The 21,364-nt window shown below is 44.5% G+C and overlaps 1 protein-coding gene across 2 annotated transcripts in view; it reads right to left on the bottom strand.

Moving 5' to 3' along the window:
* LOC120064171 (collagen alpha-1(IV) chain-like) overlaps positions 1 to 21,364 on the bottom strand; it is a 66,493-nt gene that overhangs the window by 24,964 nt on the left and 20,165 nt on the right. For both annotated transcript variants that reach the window (XM_039014557.1, XM_039014556.1), the window contains exons 2-18: positions 9,821 to 9,880; positions 6,850 to 6,939; positions 6,621 to 6,665; positions 6,355 to 6,399; positions 6,191 to 6,253; positions 5,988 to 6,041; positions 5,750 to 5,776; positions 5,523 to 5,597; positions 3,955 to 4,017; positions 3,762 to 3,797; positions 3,579 to 3,617; positions 3,245 to 3,340; positions 2,967 to 3,002; positions 2,789 to 2,848; positions 2,658 to 2,693; positions 2,436 to 2,480; positions 2,274 to 2,306 (exon numbers count right to left, since the gene is read on the bottom strand). In XM_039014557.1, the coding sequence (XP_038870485.1) occupies positions 2,274 to 2,306; positions 2,436 to 2,480; positions 2,658 to 2,693; positions 2,789 to 2,848; positions 2,967 to 3,002; positions 3,245 to 3,340; positions 3,579 to 3,617; positions 3,762 to 3,797; positions 3,955 to 4,017; positions 5,523 to 5,597; positions 5,750 to 5,776; positions 5,988 to 6,041; positions 6,191 to 6,253; positions 6,355 to 6,399; positions 6,621 to 6,665; positions 6,850 to 6,939; positions 9,821 to 9,880 (903 nt within the window). The remainder of the gene's footprint in view (positions 1 to 2,273; positions 2,307 to 2,435; positions 2,481 to 2,657; positions 2,694 to 2,788; positions 2,849 to 2,966; positions 3,003 to 3,244; positions 3,341 to 3,578; positions 3,618 to 3,761; positions 3,798 to 3,954; positions 4,018 to 5,522; positions 5,598 to 5,749; positions 5,777 to 5,987; positions 6,042 to 6,190; positions 6,254 to 6,354; positions 6,400 to 6,620; positions 6,666 to 6,849; positions 6,940 to 9,820; positions 9,881 to 21,364) is intronic.

Below are 21,364 nucleotides of genomic sequence, written 5' to 3' on the forward strand. Positions count from 1 at the left end.
TACAACGAGACAGCGCCCTTAGATTGTGGGAGAGTGCCGCACTTGACCGTTGCCCTTGAATCATTCCCACGGTGAATGGCTAAGCCTGCAATGCTATGAAACCACACACTATTGAAGATATTTTGATATTACCGGCTGCAATTGATATGGTGAAAACAATGTGTGGGGGGGCAGAGGAACAGAAACTCACATCAATACATTTGTAAGATAACACTGTGAAACTAAAAATTGATGCTAGCAATCAAGAGGAAACTGACTGAACGACTCAAACTCCCCACCATATGCTCTCCAAATGGACGTTAGCTGTGTGGGCCGAGACGCAGAGTGCTATAGTGACGAAAAACTGATTTCATGGGATCGAGTGGTGAGCTTTTGCAAAGATGGGGCTCCATCTATCACGGGACGGCGGGCAGGCCTCTTCACTCTAGTTATGTTCTCAACTGGCCATAAAGGTGAAATTTAAAAAATTTATGTGTATCCCTCTACCATATGGATGCATTGTATGATACACCCACTATATGGAGATATGGGATCAGAGCATGACAATGTCCTATTTCATATTGAGGCTTGCTGGTTATCGAGGGAGAGTGTTGGAAAGATTTTTCAAATTGATAGAGGAACTGTTGTCATTCGCAATGGATGTTAATTTTTTTTACTTTGTTGTCTTTCTGTGTAATGACAATAAAATGTGTATCTTTGCCTATGCAACGACATAGAGTATTTGGGAAACTGAACGAACTGAATGCAAGCATGCAGGGGAAATACAACAAAATTCTACAGATGAGTGACAGAATCAGCGAAATCCGTTTGACGGTGATCCTGGCTCAGTTGACATGCCGGTAAGTAAAGTCTAACAGCTGATCTAGCTGTCATGTGACCAAATGCTGCAGACAATGCATGGGTTGGCGCCCCCCCTTGGTTTGTGCTGTGGTGGAGATCTTTGTGGGCTATACTCGGCCTTGTCTCAGGATTGTAAGTTGGTGGTTGAAGATATCCCTCTAGTGGTGCGGGGGCTGTGCTTTGGCAAAGTGGGTGGGGTTATATCCTTCCTGTTTGGCCCTGTCCGGGGGTATCTTCGGATGGGGCCACAGTGTCTCCTGACCGCTCCTGTCTCAGCCTCCAGTATTTATGCTGCAGTAGTTTATGTGTCGGGGGGCTAGGGTCAGTTGGTTATACCTGGAGTACTTCTCCTGTCTTATCCAGTGTCCTGTGTGAATTTAAGTATGCTCTCTCTAATTCTCTCGCTCTCTCTTTCTTTCTCTCTCTCTGAGAACCTGAGCCCTAGGACCATATGTCACGGCAAACCGGGCATAATGACTCCTTGCTGTCCCCAGTCCACCTGGCCTTGCTGCTGTTCCAGTTTCAACTGCTCTGCCTGCGGTTATGGAACCCCTACCTGTCCCAGACCTGCTGCTTTCAACTCTTAATGATCGGCTATGAAAAGCCAACTGACTTTTATTCCTGATTATTATTTGACCATGCTTGTCATTTATGAACATTTTGAACATCTTGGCATAGTTCTGTTATAATCTCCACCCGGCACAGCCAGAAGAGGACTGGCCACCCCTCATAGCCTGGTTCCTCTCTAGGTTTCTTCCTAGGTTTTGGCCTTTCTAGGGAGTTTTTCCTAGCCACCGTGCTTCTACACCTGCATTGCTTGCTGTTTGGGGTTTTAGGCTGGGTTTCTGTACAGCACTTCGAGATATTAGCTGATGTACGAAGGGCTATATAAAATAAACTTGATTGATTGATTCACGGGTCACTATTGAGGAGTTTTGATTCCTGACTCAAAGGGAATACGATGCCGTTTCCCTCCGAGCATTAAAACTCATGGTACGCTGATTCAGTGCTCTCGTCTGCATTAAAAACAAATATCTATCCAGGTTGGATGTCACAGGAGAGATGAGGTGCGACCACGCCCCCTGACCTTGAGAAGCTCCGATGCGACATGCACAAGCACAGCCATCTCATTAGTGGCGGTGAGATAATTTATTTTATGTCAGACTAATATGCAATTGACTGTCATAGCCCCACATTCAAAGTATATGATGGTGAGTTAAGAAGACAATCAGTTCCTCAGACATCAGAAATACTGTTAGAATGTTTTACAATTAACTGCCATAGCCCTAATTAAAAAAGTAAACATTGGCTGTTAATTACATCATTTGTTTTCACATGGGTGGGGTCATGATCATTTTCAGATATCAAAATGGGGTCGTGAGCCAAACATGTTTGGGAACCACTGGTATACAGTATGCAGAGACAGTACTTACATATGCTGGAGGTCCTTTCTCTCCTTTTTCACCCTAGAACACAGAGAGATGTCCATTTTATTATTCTCAGAACTGAAAGGTAAATCAGAGATCATTTCTAATAAGCATATGACAGGTGTGTACAGGTTTTGACAGGTACAGTATAAATGGTTGCGTAGTTACCGGTGTTCCATGGTATCCAGGGCCGCCAGGAAAGCCTCTCTCTCCCTGTATGACAACAGGCACATCACAATGATCAGGACAAAGACATCAAACAACTGAACTACTGAGACAAAAACCCAAGAGAGAGCGAGAGAAGGACAGTGACACAGACATAATGAGAGAGAGAGAGAAATACAAGAGGGTGGAGTGAGAGACTAGGTGTATACATGTATGACTCTATACCTTAAATCCATTGTCGCCATCTTTGCCAGGTTTTCCCTGAAATCCAAGACACAGAAACTCAGTTCTTCCATGAAAGCAAATAATCTTGTTTTTCTTCAATAAAATATTGAAATGTGATCATCGTCACTCACCCTTGGTCCTGGTGGGCCTTGTTCACCCTTGACCCCGTTTAGATAGGGAATGCAAGAACCCTGCAGACAAAAATGGAAATTACATCAATGTTACTCATAGTGGCCATCAAAATATTTACTTAATGTACTGTAATGTCATTTCATGTATGAACAAGTTGAAAAATACTAAAACACTCACTTTCTCTCCTCTGTCTCCTGTCTCGCCTCTCTGACCCTGAAGGACAGATACAAACACCTTTAGTAAGGAGGCAGACCTACTTTCCCTTCATCCATTCATCAATCCATTCATCCATCCATCCACCCATCCATTGATACCCATAGACGTGTTAACAGAATGAGATGGAGGACATTCATTAGTGGCCTATGCTCCATGAAGGATTCAAGGGCTTAGGTCAAAGTAAGTCGTCATGGTCCATTATTATAATTGATTATCATTGATTATATAGAGCTGGGTACCGGTGGTCCAGGGAGGAAATGCGTAACGGTATTTCCTCCCGCTTCCTGTGATGGGAGTCCAGGGGGGCCAGGGGGACCACGGAGCCCTTGTGCACCCTATCAGGAGAGGGAAATACCAAGAGTACGGTTCAGAAACGGGAACAAAGAAAACTATATAGAGTGGAAAGTCAGAGGGCTTTGTCCTGGAAGAAGAGGAGCTGAAGGGAGATAGGGACCAAATCTGTCTCTCAATGGTGAAGGAAGGAAGTTATAACTGTTTACAACTGATTTATTATGGCTAAATAATTGCTTATTAACTCTTTATAAAGATGTTATGAACATGAACGTGTTTCACCTTGTCTCCCTTCTCACTCTGGAATGACAGCCGGTCACCCTGGAGAGAGAAGGCCAACGTCATTACTGAGACAACTTATTGAACATCACAAATGAGAGCAATCTGATTGGATGAACAACAATATACAGTACAATAGGTGGAAACTTTGGCCTATTATTAGAAGATAATTGACAACAAGCCTACCTTTTCCCCTGGGGGGCCAGGTGTGCCAGGGAAACCCTAAAGGGAAAGAGGAATATAGTCAGTGTTCTAAAGACAATATGATCCTAAATGTTAACATTCTTCACAAAAGTAGTGAGAATAAGGTATCATAGAATTGGGTATCATTTAAGTCTAAGTGATCCTGTGTTGGCCCGGTGTTAGAGTGGTCGCTCACTCTGGGTCCGTCTGATCCCTGGTTTCCTGGGGGGCCTTCGGGTCCTGAGGGGCCATTAGGTCCCTGTAGGAAAGAAAGGATGAATATTCTGTATAAGCGAGTTGTTGTCAGGCACGCGCGCACACACACAATCACAAGCACGCACACACATACAGTGCTTTCAGAAAGTATTCAGACCCCTTGACTTATTCCACATTTTGTTACGTTACAGCATTATTCTAAAATAGACCAAATAAATAAAAATCCTCAGCAATCTACACACAATACCCCACTTTGACAAAGCGAAAACAGGTTTTTAGAAAAGTTTGCACATTTATTAATCATAAAAGACAGAAATACCTTATTTACATAAGTATTCAGACCCATTGCTATGAGACTCGAAACTGAGCTCAGGTGCATCCTGTTTCCATTGATCATCCTTGCAATGTTTCTGCAACTTGGGTACCAAAACATTTCTGCATTACTGAAGGTCCCCAAGAACACAAGTTTGGAACCACCAAGACTCTTCCTAGAGCCCGCCTCCCAGCTAAACTGAGCAATCGAGGGAGAAGGGCCTTGGTCAGGGAGGTGACCAGGAACCCGATGGTCAGTCTGACAGACCGCTAGAGTTCCTCTGTGGAGATGGGAGAAACTTCCAGAAGGACAACCATCTCTGCAGCACTCCACCAATCAGGCCTTTATGGTAGACTGGCCAGACTGAAGCCACTCCTCAGTAAAAGGCACATGACAGCCAGCTTGGAGTTTGCCAAAAGGCACCTAAAGACTCTCAGATCATGATAAACAAGATTCTCTGGTCTGATGAAACCAAGATTGAACTCTGTCCTGAATGCCAAGCGTCACTTCTAGAGGAATCCTGGCACCATCCCTACGGTGAAGCATGTTGGTGGCAGCATCATGCTGTGGGGATGTTTTTCAGCGGCAGGGACTGGGAGACTAGTCAGGATCAAGGCAAAGATGAACAGAGCAAAGTAGAGAGAGATCCTTGATGAAAACCTGCTTCAGAACGCTCAGGACGTCAGACTGGAGCGAAGGTTCACCTTCCAACCGGACAATGACCCTAAGCACACAGCCAAGACAACCCAGCAGTGGCTTCGGGACAAGTCTCTGAATGTCCTTGAGTGGCCCAGCCAGAGCCCGGACTTGAACATGATCAAACATCTCTGGAGAGACCTGAATATAGCTGTTCAGCAACGCTTCCCATCCAACCTGACAGAGCTTGAGAGGATCTGCAGAAGAAAATGGGAGAAACTCCCCAAATACAGGTGTGCCAAGCTTGTGGAGTCATACCCAAGAAGACTTGATGCTGTAATTGATTGCAAAGCTGCTTCAACAAAGTACTGAGTAAAGGGTCTGAATACTTATGTAAATGTGATATTTCAGTTTTAGATTTTTTTTAATAAATTACCAAAAATGTATACAATCCTGTTTTTGCTTTGTCATTATGGGCTATTGTGTGTAGATTGGTGAGGGGAAAAAACAATTTAATACATTTTAGATGAAGGCAGTAACTTAACAAAATGTGGAAAAAGTCAAGGGGTCTGAAAACTTTCTGAAGGCACGGTACGTACCGGTAAACCAGGTGATCCAGGGAATCCTTTATCTCCTTTCAGTGGGATGATTCCTAAAACACCACCTGGGTCTCCCTGAGAGAGACAGAGACAGGTTAGAGACTGATACACTACACACAGGGCCCATCAACAATGTTTTAGTAGATGTCTTATGATGCTTCCATACCTTTTAACACTGATATGTACATACTTTATTTAGGATGTAAAAGTCCTCGGTTTTAACTTACTTTCATTCCCATTAGCCCAGGGATACCCTGAGGAGAGAGATAGAGTTGTAAATCTTGCCCGATTGAATGATAAATACATTTTATTAAGAGCTCATTATAACATCTTTCAGTCTAGTGCCTTTTGTTTGGTTAATTGATTTAGGTCTAGTATGAAATACTGGTCTAAGGTGAAGTCTGTGGCAGCGTTGAAGTAAACACTGTGACCATGTTGGTAATGTTGATGGTGCAGAGCGCTTACAGGAGGACCCTGTAGACCAGGGAACCCAGGCTGTCCATCTGTCCCTCGATCTCCCTGGAACACAGACAAGAGACATCAGTTCACACTGAAGACAGGGTTGAGACAGCATGGTTAGGTAGAAGTGCATAAATAACAGGAATTATTAAGTCAGTTTCTACACAGGTGTGTAACAGCAGAGAGTTGATACCTAACAAATGACTCACCTTTGTTCCGTTGCACCCTGGGATACCTGACGATCCAGGGGGGCCATCTTGTCCGGGGATACCCTGTGGGGGAGAGGCAGGACACACGAGGTAGGACACATGGCCTAAACAGTCAAAACTACTTGCATGTGAGGTTATGGTTTACAGGAATTAACAGAACGTACCGGAAGCCCTGGATTTCCTGGGAAGCCTGACAAACCATTAGATCCCTGCAAGACATCACAACACAGTATTTATATTTTAGCCATTTAGCAGATTACTTTGAATACAAGTAATTGCATTCCAATAAGAAGGCAGAATCACATAAATCCAGTAATATGAAGTTATACGCTGTTCAAGGTAGTCCAGACAAAAGACAAAATGCTGTAAGAAAGTAAAAACTGGTTTCCAGACTAGGAGAGGTCTGCTCTGATATCGTTATTGTACTTACACGTGTTCCTTTCATTCCAGGAGTTCCAGACTCGCCATATTCTCCCTGGGAAGAGACAAGTGACATTAAGACAACATAGAAGTGACATAACACATTTTTTTGTAAATAAAATGATGAATGCGTATGTGTTATAATATAAGCATAGTAAATCACATTATACTGTCCCAAGTAAGGTCTCCTGGTGGGTTGGGGAAACTTTGAAGGGGTGTGGTCTGGAGCTGACACTCACCTTAGGGCCCATCGGCCCGGCGGGCCCCTCGTTGCCCTGCATGCCCGGGAACCCCATGTTGCCTTGGAGACCAGGAAACCCCCGCTCACCCTAAAGAACACACAAAGCAGGTTGAACAGATTCGAATGAAGTTACCCATATAGATGCTGATCTATGTTTTTCAGAATCATGGTTGAGTTTAGGGTTTAAGTAAGGTAAGCTGATCCTAGATCTGTGCCTACAGGCAAGTGGTGTTAAACAAATTATGATTAGAAAAATATATGAAGGGGATTGATGAGACAGCAGCAGCTTGTCAGTAGTAATTGCTTCATGTGTTCCTTCTATCTGCCACTAGATGGAGCTACTTGTCTTTCACGGGGCCATGTAGTCTGCCCTCACCTATTGAACACTGAACAAAAATATAAATGCAACATGCAAATCATTGGTCCCATGTTTCATGAGCTGAAATAAAAGATCCCTGAAATGATATACACCAAAAGCTTTTTTCATCACACAACGTCACAGATGTCTCAAGTTTTGATGGCGCGTGCAATTGGAATGCTGACTGCAGGAATGTCTACCAGAGCTGTTGCCAGATAATTTAATTTTCATTTCTCTACCATAAGCCGCTTCCAACGTCCTTTTAGATTATTTAGCAGTACGCCCAACCGGCCTTACAACCGCAGAACACGGGTGTATGGCGTCATGTGGGCGAGCAGTTTGCTAATGTCAACGCTGTGAACACAGTGCACCATGGTGGCAGTAGGGTTTATGGTATGAACAGGCATAAGCTACGGACAACAAACACAATGTCATTTTATCAATGGCAATTTGAATGCAGAGCGATAGCGTGACGAGATCCTGAGGCCCATTGTCGTGCCATTCGTCCGCTGCCATCACCTCATGTTTCAGCATGACAATGCACGGCCCCATGTTGCAAGGATCTGTACACAATTCCTGGAAGCTGAAAATGTCCCAGTTCTTCCATGGCCTGCATACTCACCAGACTTGCCACCCATTGAGCATGTTAAGGATGCTCTGGATTGACGTATATGACAGTGTGTTCCAGTTCCCGCCAATAACCAGCAACTTCGCACAGCCATTTACGAGGAGTGGGACAACATTCCACAGGCTACAATCAACAGCCTGATCAACTCTATGTGAAGGAGATGTGCCGTGCTGCATGAGGCAAATGTTGGTCACTTGAGGTAGTGACTGGTTTTCAGATCCACGCCCCTACCTATTTTTTAAGGTATCTGTATTCCCAGTCATATGAAATCCATAGATTAGGGCCTCATGAATTTATTTCAATTAACTTATTTCCTTATATGAATTGTAACACAGTATAATCTTTTAAAATTGTTGCATGTTGCATATATATTTTTGATTAGTACATTTTCAGCTGCCAAGAGTAAGAGAGAGGGATCTAGAGGGGGGTGAGGAGTGGAAAAGCAGTGTTTTTTGGAGCCCTTTTGTGTGTGTGTTTCTGTCTGTCTTACTCTCTTGACCTCCTGCCTTTCTCTTTCCATCCCCCTCCCATATCCCTCCATTTCTAAAGCTCACACGGGGTTTGAAGTTGAACATTAAATTCTGGACCATGAGAACCAGGACAGGGGCCAGTCACCAAGGGAAGAGAACTCCGATCGTGGGCGGCAGGAAGTCACATCATCACAGCAAAACTATGCAGGGAGAATTGAAACAGCAGTTGGTTTGCCAGGCTTCAACACCTTTCAACAGACAGACAGACATGAGGTATGACTTCACCAGGCTCAGTCTGTCAGACAGTCAGTAAAGGCCTGGGTCCAGAGAACACACAGCTCCTCTGTGGTATGTCTGTGTGGCTACTGTTTCTAAAACAGTGAGTCATCTTGAGAGATTAAGGCTACACATGCATGGTAGATAAGACACTGTTGCTAGGCTCTAATGTGAGTCAATACATGCAGTAGCAGCTACATAATAGTTTTTGTCTGGAATCCCTGAGAGGGTGGAGATGTAACTGAGTGTGTCATTGTTACTTTGAGATAAGACAGGCAGTGTGCAGACTTTGTCTTCAAGTGTCTTAACTTCTAACCACAATTTTAAACCACTGATTGCTGGATGTACTGTAACAGTGTGATACTCTTTCAAAAGCGAGTGAGAGATTGTTCAGTCCGGTGGTAATGCTGCCTCATCCCAGCTGTGTGTCTGGACATGCTCTAATTCCGCCTGATTCCTGCTCCGTGTCGGTCTTCCGTTTCGCCGTTTTCCACCAAGGACTAGACTGACCTGCCTCGACTCAAAGACTATACCTAACATTGTAAATGTACAGCTGTGACACACAAATTAGTATGATATGTTACGTTTGGTATGGTTACATAAGGCATAAGGTTGCTTAAGCCAAAAACGAAAGGAATTAAGTAATTTAGGTCGGGAGGATGGTGGCCTATGACATGGGTAACGTTAGAACGCAAACATCTAGGAACCCAAAAAGTTGCATGTTCAAATTTTAACATTTTAACTTTTCAACTACTTGCTACTTTTTAGCTAATTTGCAACTACATAGCATGTTAGCTAACCCTAACCCGTAACCCCTAGCCTAGCTAACGTTAGCCACCTAGCTGAGTGTAATTCGTAACATATTGTGATGAAGCAGGCAGGGAGCAGGTCTCGAACCCTCGACCTTCTAGCCCGAGGTCCGGCGCGCTATCGACTGTGCCGCAAAAGCATGCTCAAGCGGCAGAGTCGATTTCCGCGCTTATAAACCCAGGGTCGTTATACTATCATACGAAATGGATGATGGACATCCAAAAATGTATACATACTGTGCCATAAGAAACGTCCATAGACAGAGTCACCACCACTTTGTGCCTAACAGGGATTGTGGAATCTGTAGTTTGTAGGTGGGAATCTCAGGATGAGTGAGTAGGTGAAAGAGTTACGGTGTGAAGAAAACAAGAGAGTGAGAGAGAAATGTGAAACTGGTAGACAATGGAGTGATGGACAGAATGCTTACCTTTTCTCCTTTTACTCCACTGCAGTCACATTTTCCTCCGCACGATGACCCAGAACACCCCTACAGAGAGAGGGAGAAATTAGCAATCAATCTACTTTACAGTCAACGGCATTAGTGATCAGTAGACTGAGACTGAGACCATTTTACACCACTAGAGGGCAAAATAATCCCCCCCCCCATCTGATCACCCCTAGTTTTCCAACGCTCTGCATTATTTTACAGCATTTAGCTCTCCTGCCAGTGGGAACACTGACACTAACATAAACACACACACAGCATAAACCAGAATCATTCATTTGATCAGTTCAAATGATAAGAAAGGCAATAGTGGTGGTAACTGTTGTCATTTGCTTTGCAGCTTTGGTGCAGCTCTCCTGCAGCAACCCTACCAGGCAGTTACCCACATGACAGTTTACCAGCTGGCCTCACTACTCTCTCAGCCCCCTCACCCTCTTACTCTCGCCAGGGACTAGAGCCTGGGAACTGGCCTGTACCCCATCTCTCCTCTCTTCCCTCCATTATCCACCTGTTCCTTCACTCACGTGTGAGGCGTGCTGCCAGAGCCCTGTCAGGCAGAGCAGGCTGGAGTATATCTACTGAGACTGGGCTAACACTGAGGACAGGGCTAACACTGAGGACAGGGCTAAGGAGCACACAGCCATGTGAGTGACACTCCCAAGAAGCACACACACATATACACGTGTGACTAACCCTAAGTAACCCCTACAGAGCACAGTCGTAGAACCCCAAACATACAGTACACACATACGTACACACATACATACAAGGGGCTCCAGAGTGGGGCAGCGGTCTAAGGCACTACATCTCAGTGCAAGATGCGTCACTACAGTCCCTGGTTTGAATCCAGGCTGTGTCACATCCGGCTATGATTGGGAGTCCCATAGGGCGGCGCACAATTGGCCCAGCGTCGTCCGGGTTTGGCCCGGGGTAGGCCGTCATTGTAAATAAGAATTTGTTCTTAACTGACTTGCCTATTTAAATAACGGTTAAATAAAAAAATATGTAGAAACATACATACAAACATATAGTACAGACATTCAAACATACAGTACACACATACAAACATCTCCATCATCTACCCTCACTTCCTTTCACAATTCCCCGTTCACTCCCCACTCTCTCTCTCACACACACACACCCTTGCCTCCGCTCCACCTCAAGTCCAGGCTAAGTGGATCAATGTGTACTTGCTGCTGCTCTTCTGAGAACCCTGGTAAACATGGGTATCAGTCACCCTCTAAAACTCAAACCAGATTGGATCTCCATCCTGCTATCTTCATTGTCACCTCAGGCCCCATCTGCATTCACTGTACATGTGTGGCCTGCAGAAAGTCAACCTCTCTTCTTCATACAATCTCTCTCTTTCGCCCCTTCTTTCTTGCTCTTTCTCTTTTCCTCACTCTGTAACAGTGTTGCTTCCGTCCCTCTCCTTGCTCACACCTGGACTTGAACCACGAACCCTCTGAACACATCGACAACAGTCACCCACAAAGATTTGTCACCTATCGCTCCACAAAAGCCGCAGCCCGTGCAAAGCAATGGAAACTCAGAGCGAGTGACGTCACCGATTAAAACGTAACTAGCTCGCACCACTAACTAGCTAGCCATTTTACACCAGTTACCTTACTTTCCTATTGTTTTTATAGAGATTTTACTAGATTTCCTTCTAATGTGCTGGAGGAATAGTCAATTAACATGGTAGAGTGAGTGCCTGCTTAAGAGCGAGAGCGAACGAGAGAGAGAGATCGAGAGCAAGATTACTGACTGTATGAACCATCTACGTACATGTGTTACTTGTTATGGTAAAATCTTCTAGCTCACACCAGTATGGCTTCAGATGTACATAACCTTTTACTGGTCATTATTTTTGACAAATCCCCATGATTGTTAGATACTTTAAGCCAAGAAGAGTTGAAACTGACATTTGTGACATTCACAAATGTAACTGATTTCAGTGATCAATGTCCATGTGTTGTTCTCTCCGTTTCCCTCCGCCTCCAATTCTCTCTCTTTTCTGTTTGTTCCGTCTCCCTCTCTATCTCCTTCCCTCCATCCTCCTGTTAGATAAAACTTCTCTCTCTGATCAGACATTCCAGCAGGCTCTTTGCATGACTGAGATAACCCCAACCCTCTAACCCAGAACACACTGACACGAATGATGTGGTAATGTCTCCACATGTGTGTGTCATCTGCTGTGTATGTTCTCACTCTGCCATTCTGCGATGTCTATCACACACTCTCTAACCACAACATGCTGATCTAACAGGATATCAAAGCAAGAGTAGCCTATTTTTAGATGTCCCTTTTTGCTTTCTTTCTCAGTCTGTTTCGCATCTCACTAAACCAAAACACCAGATCGGCGAGATAGCAGGCAGACTGAACTGACATCCATACAAAAACAGATTTGTAGTTAATGACCTGTGCTGCTAGAGAGAGAGACTGTCCACTGGGCACAGACGTCAATTCAACATCTATGCCATGTTGGTTCAACAGTATGTGCCCAGTGGGTGGGGTGATTGAGTATCTGGTCTTATGTGAAAAAGGGATCGTAAGAGGGCGTTATCACCTAGATTCCCAAGTCTGTAGGGCTATGGGGGCTATGGGGACTATCAGTAATAACAGAGAGCGGTAAAATGTTTAAAACATCTCTCTGTGCATGTGTGAGTATGTATGTGTGAGGGTTTCTCTCCACTAGTTCACATACTGGACCAATAGGCCACGACAGCAGAATTAAATTAGTGTGAAAATGATGAGAACAGAGAGGATGAGGAATGAAATGATTATGAAAGTACAGGGTAGGAGGTGAGGATGATGTATGAGTCTTTTTTTTATTTTTTAATTTTATCCCATTTTCTCCCCAATTTTCGTGGTATCCAATCGCTAGTAATTACTACCTTGTCTCATCGCTACAACTCCCGTACGGGCTCGGGAGAGACGAAGGTCGAAAGCCATGCGTCCTCCGAAGCACAACCCAACCAGCCGTACTGCTTCTTAACACAGCGCGCCTCCAACCCGGAAGCCAGCCGCACCAATGTGTCGGAGGAAACACCGTGTACCTGGCCCCCTTGGTTGGCGCGCACTGCGCCCGGCCCGCCACAGGAGTCGCTGGAGCGCGATGCGACAAGGATATCCCTACCGGCCAAACCCTCCCTAACCCGGACGACGCTATGCCAATTGTGCGTCGCCCCACGGACCTCCCGGTCGCGGCCGGCTGCGACAGAGCCTGGGCGCGAACCCAGAGACTCTGGTGGCGCAGTTAGCACTGCGATGCAGTGCCCTAGACCACTGCGCCGCCCGGGAGGCCCGAGTCTTGACTTGGCTGTAGTGAAGCCATTTTCCCAGAACGGTTGCATACTCAAACACTAAACAGATTCCAAAACAGATTTCAGATTCCAAACAGACTTCAAAAGAAAATAACCTACAGTATGCTTCGTGGTGGGGAGAGATTCCTGGGTGTTGAGTGGAAGGTATTGAGTTTCTGAGTAACCAGTACACAATGGCCATGGCCAAAATCTGGCTTTCCTACTACTTAAACTGCATACTGTGTACTAATCGTACTCCATACTTTTTAGAACGTATTGTTTAGTAAAAGCAAATGCAGTAAGCTACAAATAACAGCATACTAGACTTCTGAGAATGCCTCATCTAATGCGCAATTGCGTTGATTCCCATCATTCGTTCATTTTGGTACAGTGTGTCAGCTGTCAGCTGTTGTCAGACACACCTGGGTCTCGAAATACGATTCTATTTCTCAATAGTGTGTACAGAATTCTATTAGATGAAAAGCCAAAATGAATGTGACATCCTAGCATGTAAAGCATACTACATTTTCAAAATTTCACATACTATAAAACTGAATTTCTTTCGTATACCCAAAATGCCTACTATTTAGAACCAAGTAGGGGTATTTGGACACTACCAATGGCCTGGGTCTGGAGTAGGTACAAAAACCACCTCAACATAAACCTCACAAGTCTGTGTAAGCGTGGTTGTGTATCATTTATATGCTTGTGTGTCTGCCTGTCAAATCTGTCCAAAATTATTTGTATTGTGTATATTTTTGCCAGAAGACCTGCAGGTGCTTATGTGCATGCCTGTAGAATTTTGCATGTGCGTGTGTTTGCTTGTCAGTGTATGTATGCATGTGTAATTGTGGGCGTGAGTGTTTAATCCATGGTCATGCTGCACAGGGCCCATGGGCTCCAGTATTTGTTTAGAAACAGACAGATAGCATCTCAGAGTGCCAGCAGATGAGTGAAGGGAAAGAGAAGGAGAGGAAAGAGTAAAAAAAAGGGAGAAAGGAAGAGAGAGACCAATTACCAGAGCTCATAGAGTGCGAGAGCGAAGGTCACTTCAGAAGGAAGGGACTGCGATAGGACCAGAGGTAGAAATATCTATACACTTTGTGTGTATGCAAGTGGGGGGATTCGACCATTTGGCCATAAATCTCCCAGTAGGCTCAATCCCAAGAGCTCAGCCAGTTCAACACTTTCCCGCTAGTTTGTCTGAAGTCATCATTGGTTTGTCTAATGTCACTACTCAGAAAGTAAAGCTCTTCTTAGAAACTCCCTATACTGAGGACACGAGACACCAAAGAAGAGAGGAGAGAGGTAATGTTTAGACTCCAGATTAGAGGGCTGAGGCCGGGGGAAGAGTGGATTGATACTAGGGGGTCTGACAGCCATATAAACAGTCATTATATGAGAGAGGATGAGAGTGCGAGAGAGTTACGTAACTGTATATGTCCATAATCACCTTGGCAGAGATAAGCATACAGACCTGCAGATGGATGTTCACATAGAGCCTGATCATCACTTCTCAGTAACCACGCCCGATTGACTGGCCGACTGACCATGTGCCTCTCATCAAGACAACCCTAAAATAGCCCTAAACATGCTGGAAGACTGATTCTCTGTAGGACTCTCCAACTCAATTACTGTAGAGGCCTAGCTAGAGAGACATATACACACAGAGAGAGAGAAAGAGAGAGAGAGAGCATGTTTGCCCTCTCCTAGCAACAGGACTTTCCCTGAAATCCTAAGGCTAAGACAAACAGGGTTCCTCTCACTGTGAAATTCTGGGGGTATTTCTGTACAAATCTGCACTTTACTGTAACATGCCATCTGTATGAAGCAGCTACACTCTGTCCTCCTTCTCCCTGTTACAGACAAGCAGTGGAACAAGCTGTGATCAGACACAGATCTGGTCAAAACATCTACACTATGAAAAGAGTCCAATCACAAGGGTTTGTTTCCATGGTGATTTTGCTATGAAAAGGCAGCATGACTTTTTCCTCCCTGTGGGAAAGACCATTTTGGCTGGTATCACTTTTAATAGCTCACAAGGTTGCTGCCATGTCCTATGGTGGTGAGCTGAGAGTTAGAAAAGCAGTACTGTTGTTCACCAGATGGGGGCAGAAACATGCCTTGGCTAGAAGCCTTTGAAACTGCGGTGCGCTCACCTTTGATACTGTAGGTTAACCTACTGGCACTTTCCTGAACGGTCTGTATAGTGTTTATGACCGTGTCTAAATAAGTGTGTACTGTAAATAGGTGTGTCAGATGCGTCATCAACACATGCATATCTAACCTATAGGTCAGGCTAATGTATGTTTAATGTCCTGTAGCAACCTTTGGAGCTTACAGCCACACTTCTGTGGTATAGCACAACATTCCCTTCATAGCCGCCCACCACTGATTAATGCACCCCACAAACCCCCAGTCTATCCCAAAAACCCTCAGCGGCTGACTTCAACCCATGCCTGGCATGTGGGAGAATCAGTCCCTCATTCCAAGACCTCTCTCCCTAAAATGTTGCTGCAATAGCCTGATGTGCATGTGCACGCATGCAGACACACACACACACAGTGATTGTGATTCTGCGGTATAGACAGTCAGACCACTGCTTAGCTTTTTATTGAATGAGATACAATGGCAGTCAGTCATAACAATGTTTTGTGTCTGGCTTGAAGGTATTTCCTCTGTCCTACCATAGAAAGTACATAAGATCTCACTCATTCATAAACATGGCTCTCCTCCTTAGCTCCTCAGCTGGAGTGAAGAGGAATGGCTATGGGTATTATCTCAACTGCTCATATCAGGAAGTCAGAATGTGGAAGAAGACTGCTTGTTGTTGTTTTCAGAAACTAAAACAAAAGTCTTCCTGCTCCGAGTGTGTGTCTGGTCAGCCTCAGAATGCATACAGCACTGACATTAGCGTTTTCTCCTGAAAGATGGAGGAAAAGGGGAAAGGAGAGAGACGAGGGCAGAGAAGGGGTCTTCCTTACTTCCTTTCCCACAAATACGTATTTCACTGAGGGGAAAACCATGGAGATAACTTAACTCTCCTTTCTCCGGACCCAGCGGTGGTTTGTGTATTCATTGTAGTTTCAACTACAGTATTATTAGAATTAACAAAGTAGACAGCTTACACTGTGTTTGAACCCACAACCTATGGAGCATCCAATTGGACCATTCGATCATCACCAGATTAGCCTGTTGCGCTAAATACCCTTTAAACAGAGGATAATGAGTTACAGGAAGGTTGTGCAACTATCTGGTTTGTTCCCCCTGTCTCTACTGAGTTGTGAGATGTTCTAATGGGCCATAATGACCTCTGATGTAGTCTGGCTCCTTTTCCCACAACTAGGATGATAACCGTTGCAAAATATTGTATCACTGAAGATACCTCTACCAAATGCCTGGATGCTCTTGGGTGTATCTGAAATATTCAAAGTGGATTCCTTTTCCACACAGCAAATTCTCCTGTGTTAAATTTAACACTGGGCCAGTGTCTATACGGGTCCACACTTTTGAGTGTTCAATTAACACTGTGCTTAGTGCTGACACTGTTAGACGGTCAGTGTTAGGGAATTAACATTTTCAGTGTTATGCAATAATGCCTTTTTCTTCTTTGTGTGCATTTCCGGCAGACTAGACGCTGTGTTGCGTATTGCTGCCTTTCACAGGTCGGAGTGTGGATAGCACATTTTGGTCACAAAAAGGGGAAAGAAAATTGCACCACCATCTAACCGTGCACCTACACACTATCCCCCAAAACCCACCACCCCATTCCACTACGTTGGCCCTAAACGATCCTACACCAGGCCATTAGCCTGGGAGAATGGAATCCATTCTCTCAAAACTTCTTGTAGATATTCTGCACTAAAATCTCTCACACCCAAATATTTATCTGCTGCTGCAACTACCACATCTATCTTCTGTGACTTCCGCTCCATCGGCTCAGTGCAGATGATCAGGCCAACTCACTGGAGGGCTCCCAGTCGAATCACTCACCCTTGGGCTATCCTCTATTCTCTTCACTGCCTCAGCATAGGAAACATTCTGCCTCTAGCAATCTGTCCCTCTCTCACAGAGTTCACGCACAGTGCTATCTCTATCCCAACTGTACACTCCCTCTAACTACGCCTTCCTGCACATTTCTCACATCTGGAATCTCCCTTCTACACACTGCTGCGACATGTCCGAATCCTGTAAGAATATAGAGACGGAGCACCATAGTGTTAACTTACTAAACAGTTTCCTAAAAATAACACCGGATATCGTTCCAGAGCATTATGGGTAGTGTAGTACATCATGCTACATCTCCTCCTTTTAGCTCAGCAATACTGTTTCTGAATAAACATGTTTTTTCTTTAAACATAACACTGTTCTGTTCTCACGTGAACTGTTCCTTTTCTGAGGATACTGAACTCAGGTTTCTTTTCAGTCTTTAAAAGTCCATCCTTTCTAGAGCTTTTGAAACCCTGCCTGATCTAGTGAAAGCACTGGGGGATCCCCAGTAGGACAAAGGTGAATTCTATTTCTCCTGAGTACGCCCCTGTCAGTCTCTACCAAATAGGATCTCAGTGTTGGGGCTGTTCTCAGAACTGATCCTGGAGTTTGTTCTGTAGTGATCCAAACTTCCTGTCCAGATGTGAGCTCTGGTAGTGATCTTGAGCGGTGGTGATGGTTGTAGGTCTTTGCTTGCTTCTCCCTTCCTTCCTCATCCATTTTGCAGAAAGCCTGCACATCCGGCCACTAGGGATCCCGTTTGGTTGTTGTTTGTGGTAGGCTTGTGCACAGATGTCTCCCCATTAGCAGTTGTGCTGTAGAGAATACATGCTCCAATGGTGTGGCTCGGTATGCCAACAGCGCTCTGCTATGTTCCATGTCTCTTTTCCAGAGATGTTTTTATGGTCTTTACGGCACACTCCACTTCTCCATTTGCTTGCGGGTACCGCGGACTGCTTGTGATGTGTGTGAAGTTGTTCTCTTGAGCGTATACTCGGAAGATCTCTGCTGAAAAAAAGTCTCTGTGAAACTACAGTCTCATTTCAGCTACCTCGATGTATCTGGAATAGTCAACAATCAGCAGGTATGTTTTCTTGTTCCACTCAAACAGATCCTTTCCCATCTTTTTCCATGGTCGTTCAGGAACTCAGGTAAGTGCTTGCGGCTCTCTGTACTGTGTTCTGTGTTTTAGACCGATTTTACACCGGTTAACTGCTTGTCGGATCTGGGCTGAAATTCCTAGCCACCACACTGATTGCTTGGCCCTTGCTTGGCAGTTTGATATTCCTTGATGTCCTTCATGGAGTATTTCACCTCTGAGTGTCTGTGGTATTACGAGTCTTTCTCCTTTCAGAAGGTCACCTGCCCCGAGAAGCTCTGCCCTGACCTGGCAGAAAGGTGCCATGTCTGTTTGCAGCTTATGTTTGTCTGGCCATTCAGTAAGGCTTGTTGTGCCTCTGATCTGTCTCTAAACCAATGGCAGATGGCTCATCACACAGCAATTCCAAAAGGTCCACAGGCTTAACTAAGCACACATTAAAACACACAAAGAAACATTGTGTTAACACATAAATATAAGCACACTCTTTCGTACACAATACAGTACACACACAGGTGACTAGCAGATTTGGGATAGTAGGAAGATCAAGGAGGCTGTGTGTGTGTGTGTGTGTGTGTGTGTGTGTGTGTGTGTGTGTGTGTGTGTGTGTGTGTGTGTGTGTGTGTGTGTGTGTGTGCGCGCGCGCTAGACACAATGCCCACAGAGGGGGTTATTGAGGTTACCAGCTCCAAGCATTCTGATTATAACCCACGCCAACAATGCTTTGTCTCCAATCCAACCACTTTTATTAAAAGTCCATAAAGAATATCCAGAAAATCTCTTTCACTCTGTCTTTTTATGGTAACTTTTTCCTCATTTTTTCCCCATAGAGATTGACGTATGATTGATGAGGTCATATACTTGTAAAATTACCACAACCAACCAACACCATTCAACTGTCTACAACTGATTTCAAACCCTCAGCTGTGTTGACCACACTGTCTGTAACCACAAACTGTAGACAGCCTGGGAGGAGAGGTGAATATTTCCTTTACCCACTCTGACTGGCTGGGATATGCAGCATGACATTCCTAGCCTTCTCTGGAGTTGGGCGGGAAGAAGAGAAGAGAGCAGGAGGAGAGGAGGAGAGAAAACGAGTGCAGGAGGATCTCACTGCCTTACTTGGAAGACGAGGCTACTGGCTGGTACTACTGGTTCAGTAAACGGTGTGTGTCTTGTGCCGTGCCATTTGCGTCATTCTTGTGCGTGCGTGTGCTTGGTTTGGCACGGTGTGCAGTACACAGAAAACGAGTCACACATCGTATGGCTAAGTAGCATTGCAACCAGGATTAAAGACGTACATTAGTTCTTAAATACAGACATAAATCTTACATTTCCTCTGGTTAAACTCAATAAAGACATGGGAAACGTACACTGGACTGTACAGGTAGCTCCTGTTTCCTTCTGTTTCCATTAGTGACTTTACATAGAGCAGAAACAGTACACACACACCAGAAAGAAACCCACCATTTAAATGTAAAACATGTCTCTTGGGCTAGGGGGCAGAAGGTATTCATCTACATTGAGGGAATATGTACACAGCAAATTCCCTAGGGTTAAATTAACACTGAAACTGCTGACCCGTATAGACACTGAACAGTGTTCAATTAAAAATAGCAGGGTTGGTTTGCTGAGATACGACCCAGTGGGTCAGAGCAGAAGACTGGTGGCTTAGCCTTGTAGGGGCGTGGCTTTCAGGAAGTTATTTTTGGCCACCCATGAGAACTAACGTCATTCCGGTTCATCCATTCCTTTGACTTGTTATCATGTTACGGTCAAACACGGACACCTTTGTAGCTTTAATGAAGCTTACAGAAGTTTATGCAGTCCTGAAAAGCCTATGCAACTCCCAATGTGATATCCCCAAAGCTATAGCAACCACTTTGTTGCAAATAATAATTGTAATATTTTTCCATCAGAACATTTAATGTTATATTGTGTACAACACTTAACAAGATCAACAGGAATGACATTTACTTTCACAAGTAGCTCAAAAATAATTATATAAAAGCCACGCCCCTAATAAGCCACGCCTACTGGAAATAACCAATGACTGTTACACTCCCTAGTGTCTATACGGGTCCACACTTTCAGTGTTAATTTAACAATCTCAGTGTTGATTTGCTGTGTACTGTTCTTATAACCTGGACCATCACGCACACACACACACCAGATGCTTCTGCAGTATGCATTGAAAAACATTGCCACATGAAAGAAAAATAATGAAGAAACAAAAACAAGACACACACACACGCACAACTGTCCGAGGCAAGTCCAGGAATTATCACATGCCAAATTCCCCCTCATTCCTTAGAGAAAATGTGACAATTGTTTTAGAGAAATTCTCAGGCCTTCTGACCTGCTCACAGTGTAGCGATCAGTGTGTGTGAATAAAGAAACCTCATATGTTTGCCAGATGTCAGGAAAACTGCAGCTAGTACGGACCACTTTAGAACATTTCCCTATATAACAGACTCACGAGAGAGAGAAAGAATGTGGCTGATGAAAATCCCATATTCCATTAAACAAACCCATTGCAATTCTTTGAGAATAATTTGAGCGTGTTATGGTAGTAAACTACAGAACACTTGCGGTCACCACCATCACCAAGTCAACATGAGTGAATGAAACACACACACACACGCACACCGACATTCCAACACACATATCATGCACACACATTTATACTAACTCTCTACACACACACAATCATATGAATTTATGCTGCTGCTACTCTGTTTTTCATACATCCTGATGACTAGTCACTTTACCCTTCTACATACAGTGCCTTCGGAAAGTTTTCAGACCCCTTGACTTATTCCAAATGTTGTTACATACAGCCTTATTCGACCTGTGGTAAACTCTTTTGATTGGACATGATTTGGAAAGGCACACACCTGTCTATATAAGGTCCCACAGTTGACAGTGCATGTCAGAGCAAAAACCAAGCCATGAGGTCGAAGGAATTGTCCGTAGAGCTCCGAGACAGGATTGTGTTGAGGCACAGATCTAGGGAAGGTTACCAAAACATTTCTGCAGCATTGAAGGTCCCCAAGAATACAGTGGCCTCCATCATTCTTAAGCGGAAGAAGTTTGGAACCACCAAGACTCTTCATAGAGCTGGCTGCCCTG

Source organism: Salvelinus namaycush, chromosome 19 (genome assembly GCF_016432855.1).
Source record: "Salvelinus namaycush isolate Seneca chromosome 19, SaNama_1.0, whole genome shotgun sequence".
Lineage (NCBI taxonomy): Eukaryota > Metazoa > Chordata > Actinopteri > Salmoniformes > Salmonidae > Salvelinus > Salvelinus namaycush.